Source organism: Eublepharis macularius, chromosome 3 (genome assembly GCF_028583425.1).
Source record: "Eublepharis macularius isolate TG4126 chromosome 3, MPM_Emac_v1.0, whole genome shotgun sequence".
In the NCBI taxonomy this organism is placed as follows: Eukaryota; Metazoa; Chordata; class Lepidosauria; order Squamata; family Eublepharidae; genus Eublepharis; species Eublepharis macularius.
Genome location: NC_072792.1, coordinates 79,940,007 through 79,963,602, shown reverse-complemented (window position 1 = coordinate 79,963,602; position 23,596 = coordinate 79,940,007). Strand labels below are relative to the sequence as shown.

General features: G+C 41.8%; 1 protein-coding gene across 1 annotated transcript in view; it reads left to right on the top strand.

Moving 5' to 3' along the window:
• Window positions 1–23,596, top strand: part of DMD (dystrophin) — a 2,144,806-nt gene that overhangs the window by 1,478,512 nt on the left and 642,698 nt on the right. The window contains exons 48-49 of the mRNA XM_054973282.1: window positions 16,564–16,665; window positions 21,816–21,924. Coding sequence (XP_054829257.1) covers window positions 16,564–16,665; window positions 21,816–21,924 — 211 coding nt within the window. The remainder of the gene's footprint in view (window positions 1–16,563; window positions 16,666–21,815; window positions 21,925–23,596) is intronic.

The following is a 23,596-nucleotide window of genomic DNA, read 5'->3' as shown; positions in this document are numbered from 1 at the left end:
CCCCATGGCCACGGAAAAGCCTGAGGCACACCATCCTTACCCCCCAGGTCCACCGGATCAACAGCCAATGCCACAGGCATGGATTCTGCCGCAGCATACTGCGCAAGGTCCACTCCTGGCTCCTCACTCGTCTGCACCACTGATGACCAGGCCCGGCTACACTCTCCAGCTGTAACTCCTGCTGTGTCCTCTAGAATAGACAAATGCCTGAGAATCTCTCTATTAGTAGCATCCCTGGGGGCCCCACAAATAGACAGGGCACGGTCTTTACCAGCCACAGACCCAACATTAACACCTTTCCCCCCCTCCAAAGCTGCCAACCACTGGAGAATCTCCTGCTGAGTGACTTGCTCCTCCTCATCCTCAGAAGAGGTAAGTTGTGGAGCAGGCCATTTTGCTAGGGCCCATTTAACAGGCTGCTTGCCCTTGAGAGGGTCAGCCTCTTTCTTAGGAGGTGTAATGAAGATTCTATTTGTTGCCAATAGGTACCAAAATGTACTGTTAGATGTGAAATCCAACACCAGGCAGCCTCTAACAGGCAGTAAAATACCAGCAGTAAACCTCTAACAGGCAGTAAAATATTTGCACAGCACAGCAGCATTTTCTTCACTTCTTCCCCACCTAGAGGAGGACCTTTCCCTATATCTTGACTGTTGACTATCAGGGTGGAACATTCCTTGGAGTGAGAACATATTACGGACTACTTGTGGACTTAGACAGAGAGACATTGTTCTGTATTGATTTGTACATATATAATTCCACATGTAGTTCTTTATTCATTGACTGTGTATTGGTTTAAGTAGACTATATTGGTTAAAGTATTCATTGTGAGAGATAAAATAGTTTTTGCTAAGTGGCTGTGATTCATATATGAGGTTAGAGGAAGTGATTTAGCAGTAAGCAGACACTATTGGATTTTGTACACAGCTTAAAAAATTTTGGGGAGACCCTTTTGGTAACAGTTTTCTACAGTCTTTCCCATAGCCTTTGTTTTTGCTAGTAAAATACCAGGCCCAAATTGACTTCACCCTCCTTAGGCCTGAAGCCCGAAATGGCCACCGCCACCCTGTCACACAAAATGGCTGCTAAACCTGCCCCAGGCCTAGAGTTCCAAAATGGCCATTGTAACCCTGGCGCCCAAAATGGGAGTCTGATGATTGGACCCAAAGGCCTACACCATCCCGGGGGCTCACCACAAGAGGCAGAGAACAAGGCCCGACTAACACCTCCCTGTAAGCCCCACAATGAGCCGTGAAACCCCCTGCCAGCCACACACTGGGGAAGGGAAAGGTGGAGGAAGGTAAATGCCCCTGTCAGGCGCACACACTCCAGGGGATGGGGCGCAGAGCCAAGGCTGTCCCCCAATGCCAAAGCTCCCACCAGGCCCAATCCTCTAGACCCCACAGCGATTCCGCCGCTGTAGGAACGCCGCTGCAGCAGCCACAGAAATGCTGCCGTGAAAAACGCCACTGCAGCAACTCTGCCACCGCAGCACAAGAACAGTGCAGCCAAGCCTTGCCGTGCCGCTGCCGCTGCCGCTGATGTGGCTGAGCCCTGCTGTGCTCCAGCAGTAGCTGAAGCTGCTAATCGCCTCCCTCATGGCTGAGCCCCACCACGCTCCTGTCACTGCCGAAGCCTCCCAGCGCCTCGTCAATGCTCCGCCGATGCCGATGCTTCAATGCCCGGGAGAGTGAACAAAAGTGTCCTCTCCCACTGAGCATTAAAGCTCGACTGAAGCTGGGTGGGTGGAGCAGCCGAAAGGGGGCTGGTGTCTCTGCCCACCTAGTGAAAGACCTGGATGCCCAGTAATTAGCCTGCTCTTCCTCTTTCTAGGGAGGCAATAAATGACCCCCTCATAGAGCAGCCAAAGCTGTCTGGAGGTAGGGCTGCATTTCACTTTGAATCTATACTGATTTCCTGGATAATTTCTCCCTTCCGATCAGGTTGTGGCAAGGGAGGAGCAAAGAGTACTCACTGCCAATCCCAAGCTGCAGAGAGTTGCCATTCTCCTTCCCCGTACCTCTGGCCTGGAGAGATGCATGCTTAAACTGGCCATAGCTCTCTATTCAGAGCCAAACCAGATGAGATGTTGGGAGTTTAGTACACTAAGCTTCCAGTGTTATTGTTAACCCACCCACTCTTGCCTTTAAAAACCATGATGAGAGTGGTGATTCCAGTTGGGACGGAAGCACAAGAGAAGAAGGATTTAAGCCTTCCCCTACACTATGTTCCCAACTTGAATTGGTCCCATACAACCATTCTTTTCCCAAATATGTCAAACATACAGTGCATATATTTGTACCTGTATGTTTTCCACAGATGGGCAACCAGTGACTCCATGGGCAGTGAGAACTCTTGCCTTTCTCTGAAGCTTTTTTACCCTTGCAAAAACAGTTTGTGTGCGCGCGTGCGCGCATTTCCCATTTCTGCTGCTGCATGTGCACAAAACACCTCCATGTGGATCAGGTGAAACAGAAAAATCCTCCCCCCCCCCCCACAAACACACAGTCTTTGCACTGAGACAAAAGCTTGGGAGAAAGGCTGGAGCTCTACCTCCCCATGTAGCAGTTTTTCCAGGGCTCATTTCGAGGGGGAACATGCAGGAACACAGTTCCGGCAGTTCCCCAAAGAGGTCACATGTCAGGTAGCCCCGCCCACCTGACTCTCGGCCATTTTGGGCCCATTACAGCCTGGATTGGGGCCGAAACAGCCCAGATCGGGCCTCTGATGGGTGGTGGATCACTCTCCCACTCAGCAGTGGCCCGATCCTGACCATTTTGGGCCCCTTTTCGGCCATTTTCAGCCCTTTTTTGCCATTTTGGGCCCAATTTCGGCCCTGGATTTGGTCCAAAACATCCAGGACAGGTGATGTCAGGGGTGTGGCATATGCAAATCAGTTATGCCAATGACACGTCCGGTGATGTCAAGGGGTGTGACATATGCTAATAAGTTATCCTGATGAGTTATGCTAATAAGTTCCTCCAGCTCTTTTTCTACGAAATGACCCCTGAGTTTTTCAAACCCTTTGAGGCTCTCCATTCCCCAAAGCTACTGTGTGACTATGGGGAAGATGGGTTGGCTCCATGGTGAACTGTGAAAGTAGTAATGTTTAGAGTGATCTTAAATTATTCTAAGATCAGGAATGCAGATAAGGAATGTTTCTTTTATGCAAATGTAACAACTTGATTTTTCTGTGGCAAGTTTGTTTAAATGTGTCTACATTTCAAAAACATGGCCATTGTGAAAACATATTCATACAAAAGACTTCCAAAATTATCTGTAGTTTTCCATAAGCATTACCACAGAATCTATGCATATTATAATATTTTAATGTGACAAAAGGGGAAATTATATGAATGGTTATTTCCATGCTGGAAGTAATTATTGCATCATACATTTATAACAAAAGGTGCTTAACAACAACATTATAAAATAAATAATCCGATTCATCTCACTAAACTATACTCTCACATAGACAAAGAATCCTGTGCTGATCAATGATTATCAAATCTATTCCAGTTTACTTTTTAAGTCTACTTTGCCAAATGCATTGCTTTAAGCTCAGTAACTTTTGGAAAATGGAATTTTGTCTTGGTATGATGTCTTAAACAGCAGGTGAATGGAAAAGCATGTCCAGACAGGAAAATATCTGAACCAATGAACCACGTTTAACATAATCCTCCTACATATAGAGAATGGAAGTATCAGTCCTTTTGCTAAAAAATTACTTTAAAAATGCAAACAGTAAAGATAACAAATGTAAAAAAAAAGTTTTCCTCTAACCTAATGTGATGCCACTTTTTTCTTGATCGCAAATGTGTGTGTGTGTGTGTATGCGTGCACGTGTGTATGTGTATGTGTGTGAGAGAGAGACTTTTCTGAAGGCTCTCCCACAATACAGCTGGGGCATTGAGATTGAGAGGAGTGGAGTGGCTTACTCAAAGCTACCTGCTGAGTTCATTGCAATAGTGGAGTTTGAACCAGCCATGCACTGATTTGCAGCCCAGCCACTTAACCACTATGATGTGTGTAAAACCTTAAGGAGAAAGTCAATAAAATAGTGGCAGAAAAAAGCCATGAAAAGACCATGAAAAAGAAATCTGGAAACTTTAATAGTATTCTGCCTACCTCTAAAATCATAGAGGTAAGTAAGATCTAGGAAGAAAGAACTGGATTAAACACTCATTTTGTTTTATCTTGGCATCCACATATACAGCCTAACTTGGTTGATGCTTATGAAGATACAAAGGAGAGACAGGGAGATGCCTACTTAGTTCTAATTAATGCTTAAAAGGAAATCTCCTCCTATATCTGTGATGGTGTGCAGTTTGAGGTTGATTCTGAATTTGGAGGAAAGTCTCTTAAGCTATAGAAAGAGGTTTGGTTGCAAGCCACCAGACATACCTTTGGCATGTGACTAGCTGGTTCTACATACTTAAAGAGACCACCCTGGGTACTGTGATACTGATAGATAAGACTAATGTCCCCCATAGGTAAATCACAAGCAGAAGCACAATAACAATAATCGTTATAAATATAATTTCTAAAGTGCAAATTGCTCAAGTACCAGAAGAAGCGCTAGCCATCAAGACCTTGGAAATCATTCCTGTACACTGTGAAGAATGGCAATAATTGGTGGGGTTCATGGCACTTTATGACATCCTTGAGAAAAGGCACGAAACGGGATTGTAGAGGGCATCTCGCTGGGCTTATCTAGCTGCTACACCGAGATTTTGAGCACCTATGGGAGCAAGAAGAAACAAATCTTCATTAGTATACATACAAGTTAATGTACAAGAACTTACTTCTGTATAAATGGGAACTACGTTGGCTGGCAAGGCTCTCCTCTCCATGGAATGCTTTCAGTTGTTTCATTGAGACCCATGGGGATCTGTGAAGAATACAACAAAGAGTGGATATTGTTAATCCACAGAAGGGGTCTGGATAAACTTTTACTTTAAGGGTAAGGTGCAGCCTGCCAAGGCTCTCCTTTTTGCCTGCATCTGCAATGGTGAGACATAATGATTTAAACTGATACTCTACTTGAACCAGTTTTCCTTGCTTATAATTAGAATGGATGGATGGATGGATGAACTCGTAATATCATTATATTGTGTGTAGGAGTTGATTGTTGTAAATTAAGAAGAAATTGTTGATGGGAAAGACCTGGGCCATTTCCAGACGGCTTACTGGCCCCCGGAACGTGGCGCGATGTTCCGGGGACCGGTAAGCCGTCTGGAAACGACCCTGAACATTATTTATTCACTAGCAACAAAGCCCATTGTGGGGAAAAATACAATGCCAGTCTTTACACTCCCTCTTGGCAGAGAGGATGCAAGCAGGTGGCCACACCTGCCTGCAACCTCCTCACCAAGTCCATGACCATGGGGAGAGGGCTTCCCCCTGTTCCAGTTATTTGGCAAGTGCCCAATCCAGCCCACAATTCAGGGGGATGACTTGTCCTAGGCTGGCTGTGTAGGAGCAGAAGAGGTCAGTGGTGTCCTGAAACAGCTTCAGGACACAGACCATTTGGGAGAGGGCTAGCCAGTCCATAGAGCTAATGCTGAGCTCCTGTCCCCCGCCCCTGCAAAATGGGCACAGAGGACATGATATCCTACACCATATATTTTTGCTCCATCAGATGAGCTACCATAACAAAGGTGGAGTTCCAATGGGTGGTCATGTCCTGGAGGAGCTGGTGCTCAGGCTTCCCCCCTCCTCCTGCCTCTCGTGCAGCTCATGGGCAGACTTAATGCTGCGGGGAAAGTGGGCAGCCAGATGCTGGCAGCTGTCCAACAAGTATGCGTGGGCTTGATGGTGCTACCCAGCCCAAGAGCATCTTTCATGACCAGGTGCACCTTGTGCACAAAGCAGACAATATCCCCATGGGACATGGCATTCAGAGCTGCCACCATGTTTCTACCGGCATCTGTGACCATGTAGGCATGGACAATATCACCCACGGGCACCCACTCCCTCAGTCCAGCCTTGAGCACGATGGAAATGTTCCTCCCCATGTGGTCCGCATCCATCCCTCATGCCTGGACAGAATCATTCTGTAGCCCAGTGGCAGGGCTGTCACCTCTTCCTGAGACCCTGATTTTGCCCTGGTGGTCTGGAGGTCCTTTGGTTGCCACCAGTGGACAGTGAGGGTGAGGTATCCATGCTGACAGCTCTTCCACAGGTCTGCTGTGAAGTGCATAGTCTGCCCTTGTGCTCTGGACAACTGATTCCTGAGTATCTCTGCCACAGGGTGGTAGATCTAGGGCAAGACTCACCAGCCAACGGTCTGCATGATGGGATGGTATACCAGAGCGTGAAATGATGCAGCACCTGGCAAAAGCCCACACCCTTCACAATGGACAAAGGTAGTCCATCCAGAGCAATCATCTCAGCCAGTACACAAGTGCCTGCCTCCTGAGCCCTCCCCCTATTCCTTGTGTTCGGCAGTGCCACTGACCCTGAGGGAACAGCTTCCTAAAGGGTAGCTTGCCTGAAAGTTCCACTCCCACCCACAGCACCATTGTGCGAGTCTTCTTCCTTGGGGTGGACTCCCCTTCCCCTCCCCCTTCTCCCTGCTCAGAAGCCCTCCTTGTCCTCCCACTGGATGGTTCTCATTGCTCCAGAGGCAACAGACTTGGATGGTGCCTCTGCAGATGCCTGCAGAGGGTGGTGGTGCATAGGGACTTGGGGTCCAAGCCTCTATGCTCCAGGTCATTGCAAGCCTGGCAATGCACCACACATGGTTCATTGGGAAGGGTTAGGAAGTGCTGCCAAAGTGTAGGCCTGAAATGGGTACTGGGAGTTGGTGGGGCAGGATGGAGGCTTAACTGTCATTGTGTGTGGCTGAGCTGGGAGGACTGAGTGAGGGGTGGGCTGCAGGCTGGGCAGCCCCAAGTGGTTGGGATGTAGAGGAGCTGGATGTTTCTCCATGACCCCCGATTGATCAGCACCATGAGATCTCTCCTCCTCCAAAAGCTTTTTGTGTGTTACAGTTCAGCAGGCAGGCACAAGCCAGCACTGGCAGCATCTGTAATTGTATTCCTTAACGGCAACCAATCAATCAGATCCCAAGGAAAGAGACTGAGCCCTAACATAGTGTAACTCCATTCACAGAAAGGGCAATGTGTACATAGTTTTTCTTTGGAGCTTCCCAGGCAATGGCATTGGCATTGAATGGCTTGTAGGGGGTCAATTCACAAAAAGCTTGCTTTGCACCAGTGAGTGGAGTAGCAGATTTCTAATCCCTGTGTGCTTTTACACACAATGCAAGGAACATCCAGGAATCAACCAATGCCCATGCAGGTGTGCATATGCAGGTCTGAGGATGAAACATTCTCCTCCAGCCTCCAAGTCCCCGGGCTGCTGCAAAGGCTCATGTTAGGCATATTAGGATGAAAACTGGAAATAATAAAGAATTATTAAAGGAGAGCCACACTTAGGACCCAGGCATGTGTAGACTGGGTTGCCCATTTAGAGGTCTTCCACTACTGTCCTTCACTTAGGTGCCACCAATGTATAAAGAAGTCCTCAAAGATAATAGAACAAGTCACCAGGAAGAACTTCACCCTCTCTGGAAAGACTACCAGACGGGCGATGTCTCTTGCTCAGGCCTTTAGGGCTGCCAGCAGAGAAGAAGGAAGGCAACAACCATAGAGTCAGTTAGATAGATAGGCTGCTATCAGTCTCCCTGCAGGGGAACTTCCTTCCCTCTTCTCCCCCTCCTCTCTCTCTTCTTCCCTGCATGTACCTGGAGAGGCAGCATGGTGTCTTCTCCTGAGATAGATGGCCTACTTTCAATCTAAAGCCATCCTAGCTAGTTAGTTCAGTTACTAGTTCTTTCTTTCCACTAAACTTATGTAAACATAAGTTAGATAAAGAAACAGTTACTGGCTCTCTAACTTGGATGAGAGCTTTCTGTGTGCAGTTTGTTCAGTTAACGTGCCTTAATTAAAACCCAATCTTTTTATGCTGCTGCCTTCCTTCTCATAGGTGCCACCACTCTGACTGAAGAAGTCTGCCAAAGATAACAGGTCAAAGAGCACCAGGAGGAACTTCACCCTGCACAGAAAGACTTGTATTTTCTGGCTATTCTGATTAAAACTATTAACATAGTATTAAATCATGTAGAGAATAGTAGTGCTGTGCACAGGTCCACTTTCAAATCCAAGTCTTTCATAATCAGTTTTTGTTTTTGTAGGGTGTTTCCCGCTCTTTCCTGCTCTTGTCCCACTTATTGTGTGTGTTTTCCTGAGTCGCTCTGAGAACTTAGCATTAACACAAACTCCTCAAAAGTGCTCACCTTGCACTTTATGTTCACAGGCAGGCAGCCTCAGAAGCTCCTAGAAAAAGCGGGTTTGGAGGGGAGGTCAGGCTCTTTCATCGTCTTCGCCACCTCCCTTTCAAATGTTGTTTTAGGTCTGCACATGCGTGATCGCATGCTGAAAGCTTGGGGGGGAGAAGCCGGGTGCTGGTTGGAGGTTTCCTCAGATCACTTTTGCCATTCACATGCCCAGAAATGAAGAAAAAGTGCTCTGTCAAGCCGCACCAAAAGGAAAGACTGGAGAAAGTTCGTTCATGGAAAAAACACCTAAAATATGGTTGGCAAATGCCCTGCACCCATTTTGCCAACAGAGACATGTGGAGTGAAGTGGGAAAGCCACCTGCATTCTGTGAGTATACTATCCCTTTAAGGAAGCGCGGAAGCGGTCTTACTGTCCGTATTTTTGGCGTTCGCTTTTCATTTTCCTATGTCCTTTAACTCTGGGCTAATGACTTTATTTTGAAAGAGAGACTGGACAACCTGTCCAATCTCCCATATTTACTAGTAAAAAAATGGAGAAAATAAAGAGACCTCTCCCTCAGCTCCCCATGAAGAAATCCAAAGATCCCCCACTCACTCCTCCCTTAGAAATATTACTCTAATTGATGGCAGGCACCCATATGTCACTGAGCTGTAATGTACAGTATTGTCCTGTATTAAAATCAAGAGTAACAGATCAAGCAATAAATCCGCAAGGACCGATGGTCTTCCAGCTGAATACTATAAAAAATACATAGACCAATTATCACCAACATTAACCAAAGTGTGTAACTTAATTTTGGAACAAGGGTCTATGCCTCCTTCATGAAAGGAATCAATCATGATAGTACAAGATACAACAAATCCAGCTTCCTACCATCCCATCTCACTCCTAAACCAGGAATTTAAAATATTCACAGCAATTTTAACAGCTAGATTAAACAAAATAATACCAAATTATATTAAAATAGACCAATCAGGCTTTATTCCAAAAAGACAATTGGCAGATAATATAAGAAAAACATTGGATATAATAAATTATAGTAAAAAAGATAAATTGCATTCTATGATCTTAGCTCTTGACATAGAAAAAGCCTTCGATAGTGTGGAAATACATTATTTACAAAAATTACTTGATAAAATGAACTTTGGGCAGAAGTTCCTAAAAGCACTACACACTATGTATGCCTTCCCCACTATGCAGATCAAAATCAATGGTTTAAAGTCCAAAAAAATTGAGTTACTAAGAGGTATAAAACAGAGGTGCCCCCTCTCCCTACTCCTGTTCGCCCTAGCGATTGAACCATTTGCAAATCTTATATGTGAGAGACTTTCAATAAAAGGCATACAAATTGTAGATAAGGAACATAAGTTATCATTATTTGCAGACTATATGGTTATTTACCTATCTGACCCAACAATTCAATGAACACATTAGAAGAGATTTCATCCTAATTTGCAAAAGTGTCAGGTCTATCTATCAATTACAGTAAGAGTGAAATATACCCCATAAATATATCACCAATCTAAATTGAAATTATTAAAAGTAAACATCAGTATACATGGGTAAAAATAACTGGCAATACCTGGGTGTTAAAATTCCTCTTCAGCTAGGAGATTTATTGACAACAAATTATGCAGAAATAAGTCAAAAGTTCAACACACTACTTAGTAATTGGGATAAATCCCAGCTTGCAATGTTAGAAAGAAACGACTTAGTCAGATCTTTTATTTTTTCAAAATTGCTGTTTTTGTTTAGAACATTGCCAATTACAGTACCAGACCAAACTTTTAAGGATTGGTAACTTAAGATTAGCAAATATATATGGAATAATAAAAAACCAAGAATCTCCTCTGAAACATTAAAAAGAACAACCAAAAAAAGGGTGGGGGTGTCTAGGAATGCTAGACCTCAAAGCTTACTTTGAGGCCACACATCTCAAAAATATTTTGGAAGTTATTATACTGAATCATTGGCATGACCAAAGAATCCCAAAACCTAGAAGAAATCTGGTTCTTTCTCTAATTGCTATTGCTAAATTAGAAATAGCTTCCAAATGGAATAAAAAAAGCCTTCCTACTATGTCCAATTGGCATTCCTGCCTTTGGGACCACTTTATTATGGATAAGATTTCTGATCAAGTTGCCCAACATGAAAATCTTTAACATAAATCATATCTTTCAGAACAATGGGTCCTGGTATTTGATTACTTAATGAACAAAGATGTTGAGATGAAAGGAAAAGTGAAATATGATATACACTTTTCTTTGGCACATCTGTGAACTTACTTTGTCTCCTGAAATAGCTGAACAGCGTAATCTATTTTCTTTTTCTTTTTTCTCTTTCTCTTATGCTTGGGAAAATGAGACAGGTTACGTATTTATGTACTAAGCGTTCTTTCTCTGTGTTGTTACTGTTGTTGTTGGCTTGTTACAGTTTTTAAAAGTTTGAAAGTTAATAATATACATTTTTTTTCAAAAAGAGTAACAGATCAAGGGCCCAATACAAAGCATTATCATATGCAAAATTGTGGTCAGTTCTTTGATCAAAAAAGTGACATAAAGAATTTTAGAAGAACTGCAGGTCCTCAGAGCAGAGGACATCAAGTTAAGTGCCAGCCACTTCTGTCTGCAGGTCTATCTGACTGGGCCACTGAGACAATGATGATGTTCCAAATAAGGCCTGCAGACAAACCGCACTGCACTTTAGATTATATTAAAACCAGAAAGAATTTTCCTCTCTTTCTGGGCTTTTAAGTCCTGAAATTCAAAGAAAGATCAGAGCTGAGAGGATGGAGCTGAGTGTGATCTCATTGGCTCCTTTACCTTCTTCCACTAAACAGATTAACTAACTTAAAAGCAAAAAACAGAAAATCCTCCAAAGACAAATGCAAACAATCATTTATGCAAATGAGGGGGGAATTGTAGCCTGAAAAAATCAAAGAGAAAGGTTTGCTCTGTAAAAGTCTCCTGGAAGGAAGACACAAGTTTGCCAGAGAAATGTACCACTTCAGCAGCAATATATCAAAACACTACTTGTCCCCCACCCCCATCAGGACACTTGGAGACAAGAGTTGGTCACCATGACAAAAAGTGCCACTGGGAGGGGTTTGCCCTCTCTTCTGTGTAAATGGCAAATGTGTGTGACTGGTTGCTGACATTTGCCTTTTTTGGAGGGAGGGGTCTGTTGATGTGTGAGTTTGTCTGGTGTAGTTGAGGGAAAACACAGTGGGTTGATAGTTTAACAGGAAAACTGTGTTCTGTGCAACTTTCGGTGCCATTAAATGCAAAAACTGTTGCTCCAGAGCCTTGTTTTACCAACTCCTCCTCCTCGAAAAGAACAGTATGGGACTGCACATATGCAGCCAACATCCCCCTTGTGTGTGCACAATGGGCTGAAACTCATTATAATGAAAAAATCAAACAGATGAGATGCAAACGGTCAGTGGCACACCCAAAACAAAACAATAATGGAATGGAGGTTGTTCAAAAAGCCTGAGTTCAAGAATGTATTGATATATTTTTATTTTATTTATTTCACATTTCTATTCTGCCCTCCCCATGAGTGGGCTCAGGGTGGATCACAACCCATTAAAATACAATAAAATTCCACTTCCATAAAACATTTTAAAACATCATTAAAATAAAAAACATATTTCTAGTTATACGATCAACCTTACGAACTAAAACAACATTTTCTGAACAAACACTATCAATCAGCCTATCAACTTTACTATCATTCAAGTTTACACCTCAACTACAAATACTGATGAGGAATAAATTGAAAGTTTTTACATTTGTGTCTAAGAATACATTGAACATACACCTAAACAAATGTGCTGATAACCAGAGATGATTGGAATCCAAAAGTAGGAGACTTAGTGGATCAAACATTGATAGAAAATTTGGAACAGGGTTACAAAATGAGGCAGGAGAGCAACTCATAGTATTTTGTGAAGCCAACAACTTGTTCATTGCAAACATATACTTCAGGCAATGGAACAGATTATTATGTATGTGGAAATCACCAGATGGTCAATTCAGGAACCAAATAGATTACATAATAGGAAGAAGAAAGATGAAGCTCTATTCTCACTGCTAAAACAAGACCGGGAGCTGATTATGGTACAGACCAAGAACTTTTAGTATCAAAAGTTAGAACAAAGCTGAAGAGAAATACTAAAAAGAATTATAGTGCCAAAATCGATAACATTCTACTCTGTATTGGATTCTTGCTAATGTTACGTCTTTTTAAACTTGTATCTATTTACCCTATGACATTGTTTATAGAAATGTCCTTGATACTGTATGGAAATTTCCTTGATACTGATTGTACTAATCTCATACTGTATAATCCATCTTGAGTCTCAGTGAGAAAGGCAGACTATAAATAAATAAATAAATAAAATCTAACGGAGAGAGAACATCATAAGAAAAACTGGATTAGATTTAGTTTTAGATTAGAAGAACATTGATTGAAAATTGGTGGAAGGAACTTTAACAATTTGAGACATGCAGATGACATCATATTACTGGCAGAAAATAGTGAACAAATGACTACTGATGAAGATTAAAGAAGAAAGTAGAAGTGTGTGATAAAAATGGTATTTTGGGGATTCAGGTATCTGGAATACCAAATATGTTCTGTATTCTGAATAGTCAGGGCCAAAAATACCAGTGCAGTATTTGGATTTTATTTGGAATTCCAAATATATTCAGTTCCATTATTTCCTATGTGGGAATCTTTCTAGGAGAAGAGAATTGCTTTTGCCACTTTTTCTTAACTCTCTTTTATCTTCATTGTTTTTATTTCATCAGTTCTTCCAGCACTAATGCTCAGACCATGTTGTTATGGCCTGATGTAATAACTTATTTTTTATCGCAAATTCGTTTTGTTTTACTGGCTTTTGCTGTAACAATAAATGACTGACTGACTGCATCTTTCCAGGGGTGGCTTTTCAAGCAAAATTGAAAGAAACCTAATCCTGCCTGTCTACTAAAGACCCCCTCCCAAGTTTTAAGATGATGGGGACAAGTGATCCAATTCTATGGGCCCCTTAATGGTGCCCCAGCCACTCTCCATTATTTTCTTTTGGGAAAAAAATTATCCAATACTTTCTCTGCTCTGACCTGGATAGTCCAGGCAAGCTTGATCTCATCCGATCTTGAAAGCTAAGTTGGGTTTGCCTTGGTAAGTAATTGAATGGGAGGCTTCCAAAGAAGACCAGGGTTGCAGAGGCAGGCAAACTACCTCTGCTAGTCTCCTGTCTTGAAACCCCCAGCAGGTTTGACATAAATCAGCTATGACATGATGGCACTTTCCTCCTCTACCAATGCTTTCTCCATGTCAAAAACAGAAGCCTAAAAAAGAGCCTTAGGTAAACTCACAAGAGCAACCACACTAGCCAAGCCTCCCAGTGCAAACAGAATCATCAAAACCAATGTCAAACCAGAGAATCCCAGCAGAATCAACACCAAACCAGATTATCCCAGCTAGGGCCGGTGCACCCATTGAGGCCAGGTAGGCGGAGGCTTCAGGGCACAAGAGCACTGGAGGGGCACCAGAGGGGGGTGTTGGGGGCAGAGGCATGTGCTGCAGAGCTGGCGTAGCTGGGCCGCAGCTGCTGCAACCAGCCAGCCCCGTGCTGCCACTGCCACTGCCAGACACCCCCAGCCGGGCGCAGCAGCCATGAGCCGCTGCCAGGGTGGCATGAAGATCATGGATCAACCTCTGCCCGCCACACCAGCCATCCACTGGCCAATGCCCCCGGCTTGCACTGCATGATGACATCATCGTGCAGTCTGTGGCACATGTGCGCACTGCGCATGCATGCACGTATGTGGGGGTAGCCGCAGGCGCCAGAAACCCTGGCACTGGCAGTGATCCCAGCAGAATTAAACTCAAGCAAGGGACAGTGTTACAAGATCAACAGAACCAGTATCACTCATAGTTGCAAGGCAGAATAAGACAACTATATCTGAATAATACTAAATAGGTATTTTGAAACCAGATATACCAAATTGCACATCCCTAGAATAAAGCACAAAAGCAGGATTACAACTGAGCATCAAGAAGATAAAAGTAATGACTACCAAGGAATTACACACTGACTACAAAGGAATTAACCAGGTCGACAATGGAGAAATTGAAATTGTTCAAGATGTTCTATTCCTTGGTTCAATCATCAACCAAAAGGGAGACTACAACCAAAAGATCAGAAGTTGATTGAGGGCACCCATGAAGGGACTAGAAAAGATCCTTAAGGACAAGGATGTATCATTGAGGACCAAGATCAAGATAATCCACACTGTTAAAATTCAAAGCTTCATTTGCTTGACATAGTAAAGGCTATATTGTGATATTTGATTTCATTATAATTTATGTTTTAGGTTTGATAGTCAAACTTGAAAGAAAAAAGGTTGTGATGGAGAAAGTCAAGTCTGGCTATTACAATTAATTTCTATTGCTATATTAAATTTTTAAAGTTTCTGATATTGCAACTATTTCTTGGTTTTTGAATTTTTTTTTTAAAAAATAGCAATTTGGCAACCTGTTGCCTATCTGCAATCTGGTTCCAACATCTTTGGGAAACATAAAATCATAATTTAAACAAAACTAACCCATAATTAAACCAAAGGCAATACTATCCAGCTAAGACATTTCCTAAACACAGGTATGGGTATTAAGCAAATCTCAAGGGAGAGAATATTCCATAAATATAGTGCCACCTCTGCAAAAGCCATATCCCCAATCACCACTAACCTCACATCCAAAGACTGAGGTACCTGAAGTAAAGCCTCTACAGAAGAATTGAGTGCCCAGCAGTTTTTATATGGACAGAGAGGGTGTTTCATAGATCTAGACAGATGTTCAGTTGAAGTTGCAGGATATAAAAATATATATGAAATATGTTGTCCAGACTAATTCTATCCATAGTTAGAGATAGGCATGAACAGAAAAAAAATGAACATGATGTTCGTTGCCATCCACGAACAGGGACTCATGAACAATCACGAGCATGCCCCTGTTCATGAACATGTTCATGGTTGGCTGTTTGGGGCGGCCAGCAGGCTCTCCTCCAGCCATCATCCAAGTCAAGATCCCTACTGTACAACTCCCAGAAACCTGACCGGAGCAGGCACCAGGAAAGGAACCAATAATAAATAATAGCTTGGCCTCAGAGCCTGGCAGCAGCCCTGGAATTTGAAGAGGTAGATCCCTACTGCACCACTCCCAGAAACCTTACCTGAGCAGGCAGCAGGAAAGGTACCAATAATAAATAATAGCTTGGCCCAGAGCCCGGCAGCAGCCCTGGAACTTGAAGGGGTAGATCCCTATCCCACCACACACAAAGAAAATTCAAGCTCCAATGCACTCTCTATCAAAATGCCAACAGCAATTGTCTCCCCTCTGTCTGCAAAGTCAGAGCTGGGAGCCCCCCTCCCCCCTGGTCTTTGCTATCTTGTTGTAACAAATTTGGAGCTCCACACTTGAAAGGAAAACCTGCCTATCAAGCTAAATTGGGCTTCGATTGGGGTTTCCAGGGCAAAAGCAGGAGTTCAGACAGAGTTCAGACAATCCCTGCCTAAGTTGCCAAGGGAATTGATTGCAGGTGCCAGACTGTCTGGCTTGACGAACAGCAACGAACAAGGCTTGCAATGACCACCTGTTCGTTTAGAATGGGGCCTCACAAACAGCTTGTTCACAAACAGCAGATTGGGCTGTTCGTGGCTTTTTTTGTTCATATTGCTGTTCGTGCCCATCTCTATCCATTCCCTTAACAAATAACAAATGTAAGTCAAAGTGGTATAAAGTTAAATCGCTTCTAATAAGATGGAATGCTTGAATCTCAATCCTTTTTTGATGTGAAAGTGCTGTTTGGAAGTGATGTAAAAACTTCCTAAGCTCTAGACATAACTTTGCAAGGTCAGCTACTGTATGCATAGAACTTCCTTTAAAAATGTTTGTCCATTATTGTATGCATTTTTGCTGTGTTCTAAAACAATAGTTCACTGAGACCTTCAGGGATGACTGGCTATATGTCACTATTTTCTTTTTATTACTTGGATTCCATACTACCTTTATTTTATTTTTAATAATATCTCTTTCCCTCAATGCTGTTTTGCCAAATTATTCCCATTACTACACTATAGGAGAAACTAATCAACAGGGTGTATACAGCTTCCCAGGGAGCCCTCAGAGTTAGAGATTTTATTGCTCATAGTAGAGCTAATCTACTCTGTGCATTTTTATTTTTCAGGACATTGAAGCAGCTGTGAAAGCTAAACAGCCGGATGTGGAAGGGATTTTGTCTAAAGGGCATCATTTATACAAGGAAAAACCAGTCACTCAACCAGTAACGGTAATGAAGCAACCTTAGTAATATCCATTAATGAATAATAGGTTATGCTTCCCCTGTTGTACACTTGTCCTTGATGTGATCTATCTGAAATATATGCAAGAACTTGGAGTTTTTCCTGTGATACCAAAAGGACATGAATGTTATGCTTTCAGTTGGAACTCTATACATGGCTTGAAACTGAGCAATTCTCTGACTTCGATATTCTTCCTCCTATCAAAACAAGATCCATAGTTATTTTCCTGTGGCCAGAAAAGACATGAGTGCAAACAGATAGGGGTAAGAAGTGGATTGGTCTAGCTTACATGTTGAGATGCCCCCATGTTTGGGTGGCTATTTGTGACAGAAAATCTCCCCCTTTTAGTGTGCATTAAAATAATGGAACCTAGATTTTATTAGAATGGCTATGGTGTATGTATTCATTATTGTGAGAAGTGACATAATATTTATAAGTTACAAGAGGCAGGAATACAAAAAAATGGATTTGTTTTATTACTCCCTTGGAAGCATTTATCTCTCATGTTTAAAACAGCTGCTGGTTGAATAGTACTGTAACAACATAGTTTAACAGCATTCTGCTGAGGTAAATGTTTTCTTTTTTTCAAAGAAATGAAGGGCTTATATACATGTTAACCAAATCCCTTCAGAGCTTAAAGCCGACTTCCAACTCTGACTGACAGCTGTTTCATTTAAACCCATATGACAGAAACAGTTTTAAAAGTTGATGAATTCAGCCAGACAGTCCAGTCATAGCAATACTGGAACAAGTAGTCTCCTTCACCTTGAAGATGAACTCCATAACGCCCCTCCCCACAATGAGATCAGTTTTCTGTAGTAATCTCAGAGGCTAGGCCCTGTCTTTCTTGTTCAGCAACTGCTGGAGTTGATGGCTCCCAGTTTTTCTCCTCTCCCCTTAGCATTCTAACATTCTCTCCCTCCTGATTGGTTGTTACTAAAGCTCTGCCCATTCAAAGATTGGTAATGGGAAATTGGTGCTTTCCTCACAAAATAATGAAATATACATTCTGAAATTTCATTTCATACACAAATGTATGAAAAATTTAGACTGGATTCTACATTATTCTCCCAAATCATTCTTTCCGTAATGCATGCAGGAGCTAGTTTCAATAAATACATATGTTCTAGACATATGTACTGGTGGTCTCTTGCCAGTGACATAATCAACCTCCCCTCTGGATGTATTATCAATGCTTGTTGTGCAGTGTTACATAGTTTTAAATAATTATGGCTTTATGGAGGGGTAATAATTTATAAGCATCCTATGTCATGTAAGATATATAAGATATGCTAATTGAATTTTTTGAAATATTAGAAATTTATTTTCTACTGTGTTATATTTTTAATTACACACTGCTGTTTGTTTAATTAACACCCTGTGAAGCTAATTTTTGCTTCAGTGGCTGTTGCAGAGACAGCAACATAGCAGTGCACACATGATGTTATTGAAGTAGAATTATATTCTTGATGCTTGAAATTTACACATTCAGATTGCTTAAGGGCTTTCATAGATTGATGTTGTATTGTTTTCCATACACTTTCCTTTCCTATGTAAATTATCTTTCCTGACATAGTTTAAATGGTAAGGACTGTTTTAATTTACAAAAGCCAATGGACTGTATCCAATCATTCCCTCATCTGTGTGCACATGGTTCTGTTAGAGGAAGACTCTATCCATTGAGAAGTCATCACCAATGAAACATTCCTTGCTTATCAAAAGAGAACTAATGATGCAACCCTTACATTGCGGAGCCTATATGAATATTCATATTTTTATTAATATAACTTGCATGTACTCAGTTAAGGCACTATAAGCTAATATTTTATAAAATGTTATAAAATAGGATGAACAATGAAATCCTAAGCAGAATTACTCCAGTCTAAGCCCATTGAAATCATAACACCTTTCATGAAAAGTTTCTAATGAAGTTTCAGGATTTGCTCCAAAAGTGATGAAAGTATTTGTCTGTTCAGAGTGAAAGCAGTGCTGTTATAGAAAGTATATTCACACTCAGTTGACTTTGTGGCATCAGTGAACAGCCCGATCTGATTAGCTATGTAGTGTCATGAAGTCATTGCACTCATAATGTGATTCCCAGTTGGCTGTGATGATCATTCTCTGGAAAGAGATCTAATTTAAAAACATAGCACCAAAGCAGCAGTAAATCAAGGAAACAATAGCAGTGGGAAGGACCAGAGCAGGGTCAATGAGATGGTGTAGAAAACAGCTCATATGAAAAATATGTAATTTTTCAGTATAGACCTGTTATTACACCAAGTATTAGTGATACTGCTAGGCTCACTAGTGATTTGAGACAGAACATTAAGAGATCAAGTGAGTATTAGTATGTATATATGTTAGTATGAGTTTTGAGGTGAAGACAAAGCAGTTCTTGCTGAGCTCCAAAATAACCTGGATCTGTCCTTGCCTACAATAAATCCAGCCTATGGAGTGTTAAATTTCCACCTCTAAATTTCTAGTGCTTTAATTTTAGAATATATCATTTTTTTTACAATGAAATAGTTGATACTGCCATTGACCCCAAACCACATTTTAAACACAAGTGAGTCAGCAATTCTCTGCAGCTTTTTTCCTGACAAAAATACTATATTCACGTCTATATTTGCACATGTGTATGTTTATTTCCCACAACAAGTTTACTTTCCCCCCTCATTTCTACTATGAACAAAATACATTACCTGGGTAACATTAGATTAGTGTATTTTAGGGCTACTGTTTAAGCAGTTGCCAAAATCTTAACATAGCTTCATCTCAGGTTTCACATCATATGTATTATAAATCTTTCTTCCTCAAGAAATCAGTTTAGATTAGAGGTGGGCACAGACTGAAAATAGACCAAAATTTGACACAGACGAGCCCGGTTCGGCGTTCATGAACAGGTGGGTCGTTTTTCATGGACACAACAACTTTTGGACTGGTCCATCGGTCCATGAAACCAGACATCCCGGTGCTGAGCAATCAGTTCCTTAGGCGACGTAGAGGAGTTGCCTGTAGACCTTGTGCTGCCTTTGGAACACACCAATCTTAGCCCAGAAAACCTTGATAGGTAGTTCTGGCTGCCAACCAGAGAGCTCCCATTATTCTCTATGAGAGCAAGCAGTATATATAACACCCAGTGCTGAGCTGCAGTTTCACTTTCCAGCTGATTACTGAGGGAGGAACTGCTTGTTGTGAGAGGGTTTTTTTGGATTGTGCGAGAGGGAGGCTTGGGGCTTGTGCTGCAGCAAGGCTCTGGGAGCAAGCTTATTGCGTTTTTTCATCTGAAGTCTCACTCTTAATATTTTTTATTTCAATTCTTATTTTCTTCTGGGGTGGTGGGACAGCCTAGGGCTCTGCCCCAACCCAATCCCAGAGCTGCAGTAAGGCTCTAGGTGTAAGCGTATTGAGCTCCTTGAGGGCTCACACTTCTGTTTCATTTTTTTTCCAATTCTTATTTGATTGTGGAGTGGCGGGCTAGGGCTCTGCCCCAACCCAATCTCAGGGCTGCAGTCAGGCTCTGGGACCAAGCTTATTGGGCTCCTTGAAGGCTCACCCTTCTGTCTCATCCCCCCCCCTTTCAATTTTTATTTGATCGTGGGGAGTTGGGCTAGCCTAGGGCTCTGCCAATTGATGTAAGCCAATGCAAGTCAATTGGCGTTTGCAGCTCCTATTCTATCTACTGGAAGTTTCCTGGAGTTGGCCACTTTGGGGGTCTGGAGGAGAGCCTGCTGAAAACTCACTTTGAGTTTGGCATCTCTGAGTGTGAAGGGGATGGTTCTAGGGCCTCCGTAAGTGATGGACTATGGTCCGACGAACCGGTCTGCAAACAAGGGTGGGTCTGTGAAAAGTTCGTGGTCTGTGAAACCATGAACTTTTTTCTCAGTCCATGCCCATGCCTAGTTTAGATATTATAAAACTAGATTAGATATTATAAGAGTTTAGTTTATAAGAATGTCTAGTTTAGATATTATAAGAGTAGAAAAAGTATAACATTCGCTCATGCACAAGACAAAAATGATTACTTTTTTAAACACAAAATAAGTCCTGAGGACAAACAAGCAAGAGGGAAATTATCATTGGCTAGCTATTATTTTCTCAAGTCAATACTGTAAATCTGAAGAAGTGAGCTGTGGCTCATGGAAGCTCATACCCTACCACAAATTTTGTTAGTCTAATAGGTACTATTGGACTCTTGCTCTTTTCTACTGTAAATTGAAAGCATTGTGTTATTTTTAAGTTCTATGTAGTAACACTTGAACTGCATTTTCCTAGGTATTTTTAAATTGTTTTTTTTCTCAGTTGGAAACAGTTGCTGCTGTAATCCATGTCAATATACCTCAATTTCCACCTCTAGATTTCTTAAATGTCAAACAGTATTAAAAATATATTCAAGATGTAAGCATTAGCTGTTTTCAGTCTCTTCTGGGAAATAATGTGTCTCAGAAAAGAATCTGTTTGAATATTATTTTTCTTCTCTCCTTTGGCACTTGTAATAGGCATTGATTGTAGAAATATACAATATGACTTTATGAACCCTGAACACTGTTTTGCCTCATTTGGTTCAATGCTACTTCTGCCTTATTTACAATGCTACTGTTGGCACAAACCCAGCAACCGAAACCATTTAGTAGGAGACTAGGAAACTAGGAGGAGAAAACAGTCATGGAAAAGGAGAAAGAGGCAGCCTGCCTACCCAGCTGGCTGGGTGCCTCTTTCCCTTCATCAGGCAAGTCATATGAGGTCAGGCAGCATCACTTGCCTTCATTGTGTGTGTGTGAACACTGCTTCCCCTTTGCTGAGAGTGCTGCACAAGGGTCCAGCAGGTGCCATCTCCCCCAAGTGTTGAGTAGTTGTTGTCTCCCCCTGGCTGTGCAAGGGCTAATGGCAGCTCTTCTGCCACTGGGCTGGGCTGGCCTAGGTGGGGGTGGGGGAAATTAACCCACTGGAAAATGTTCTGGTAGACATAATGGCTGATCTGCCCTGCCAATGGATATGTGCATTGAACTAGTGTTCTGTTTCATTAACACACATGCTGTTTTAACAGAATGACATAAAAGCGACACTTTTAACAGGAGAGCTTACTTTTAATTCCAGCTCTTATGAAATGTTTATTATATCTGTTTTCCAATTTTAGAGAAAATTAGAAGACCTGAATACAGACTGGAAGACAGTAAAGCATTTAATAAGCTTTCTGAAAGGAAAACCAGTGTCTGGAGCGCCAGGAATTGTATCTTCTGCTGTTGGTATGTATTTCAAGGATTCAGTAATCATATTAAAGTTTATAGGCAAATGCTAAAAATTGAAAAAAGATTACATGATTCACAATGAAAGAGTTAATGTTTATCACATCACTGGCTGCACTCCACAGCTAGGCATATACATTACTGTATAGATTTTACATCAGAATAGATGTAAGGGCTCCCCCTTCCCAATAAAAGAATCATGGAAATTGTAGCATATGGTGAGGGTATTTCCTTCTCAGTTCCCCAGGAATGGCCATTAAACTAGTTTAAATATGTGGTGCAGCTATAGTGTAAGGCAAATTAGTAGAATAGTTCAGCTTAAATTGATGTCATGCCACTAATACTGATCACTTCAAGATATTACTACTGGACTGTGCTGATTTGAGCTAGCAGCATAGGCCATTTCTCAAATATTGTGCAGAAGTCTTCAATATTTTCAGATCCAGGACTCACCTTTAATCACAGTCTGAATCATGGAGTGCACTTAAAATCTGTACCATGTATATGTGTTTTTTCCTTCTCTCTTTAGGGTGGCCAGACATGTAAAAGTGGGCATTTTAACAGGCAGACAGAAAAAGAAATTGTAGAGATTAAAATTAAAAAGTTGCAGATTTCTAAATCTCTTCTTTCATACAAAAGTTAAAGATAAAGGTTCTGTCTTCCTTTGTGTCTCATCTGTTTGTTCCTCCTTCTCTCTGGTTTCTTAAAAAAGAAACTTAAACAACGAAAGAAATAGTAGAGGTGGTCACAGTACAACCTACCTTAGGTCAAGGTGCAACCTGCTGAAGACATCTTTGGCAAATCCAAAATTTCTTTCTAAGACATACAGGGCTTGAAACAGTTTTAGTTTCCAGTGCTAACAGCTTCATTGATGAAACACTGCTTGATACAGATACAGATACAGATACAGATACAGATACAGATACAGATACAGATACAGATACAGATACAGATACAGATACAGATACAGATAGTACAGTTTCCACAAATATTTTGGGGGAGATGTACAGATTTCTAATTTTTTCTCAGGACTGAGCAAAAAGAAACTATCTGCTTCATGCTATATATATTACTGTGGGGAAGGGGATATAGGGGAAAGTGAAGTACTCCCTGCAAATTCTTGCATGTTCCCCACCATGCACTAGACCTGGCTCAGCTGTCATCGTATATGTATATAAAAGCTAAAATAATAATGTATTTATTCAGTGTAATATCTTATATATCAAAAACCAAATGGTCCTGATTGGAGGATACTTAAATCTGGAGACTGGAGCCATGAACAGACAAGACAGACTTTCCTACACTCCTGAAAAATACCTCAGATTTCCAGAAATCTGAAATCTTTAAAAAAACAACAACATTGAGTGGGTTTTAAAAATCCCAAAATGATAAAACATTGTAGACCTTTTGGATGGTACATTTTGCAAGTCTACTTGAGAGGTTATTACTATAACAACAACAACATTCGATTTATATACCGCCCTTCAGGATAACTTAATGCCCGCTCAGAGCGATTTACTAAGTATGTTATTATTACCCCCACAACAAAACACCCTGTGAGGTGGGTGGGGCTGAGAGCTCCAGAGAACTGTGACTAGCCCAAGGTCACCCAGCTGGCTTCAAGTGGAGGAGTGGGGAATCAAACCCAGCTCTCCAGATTAGAGTCCCACGC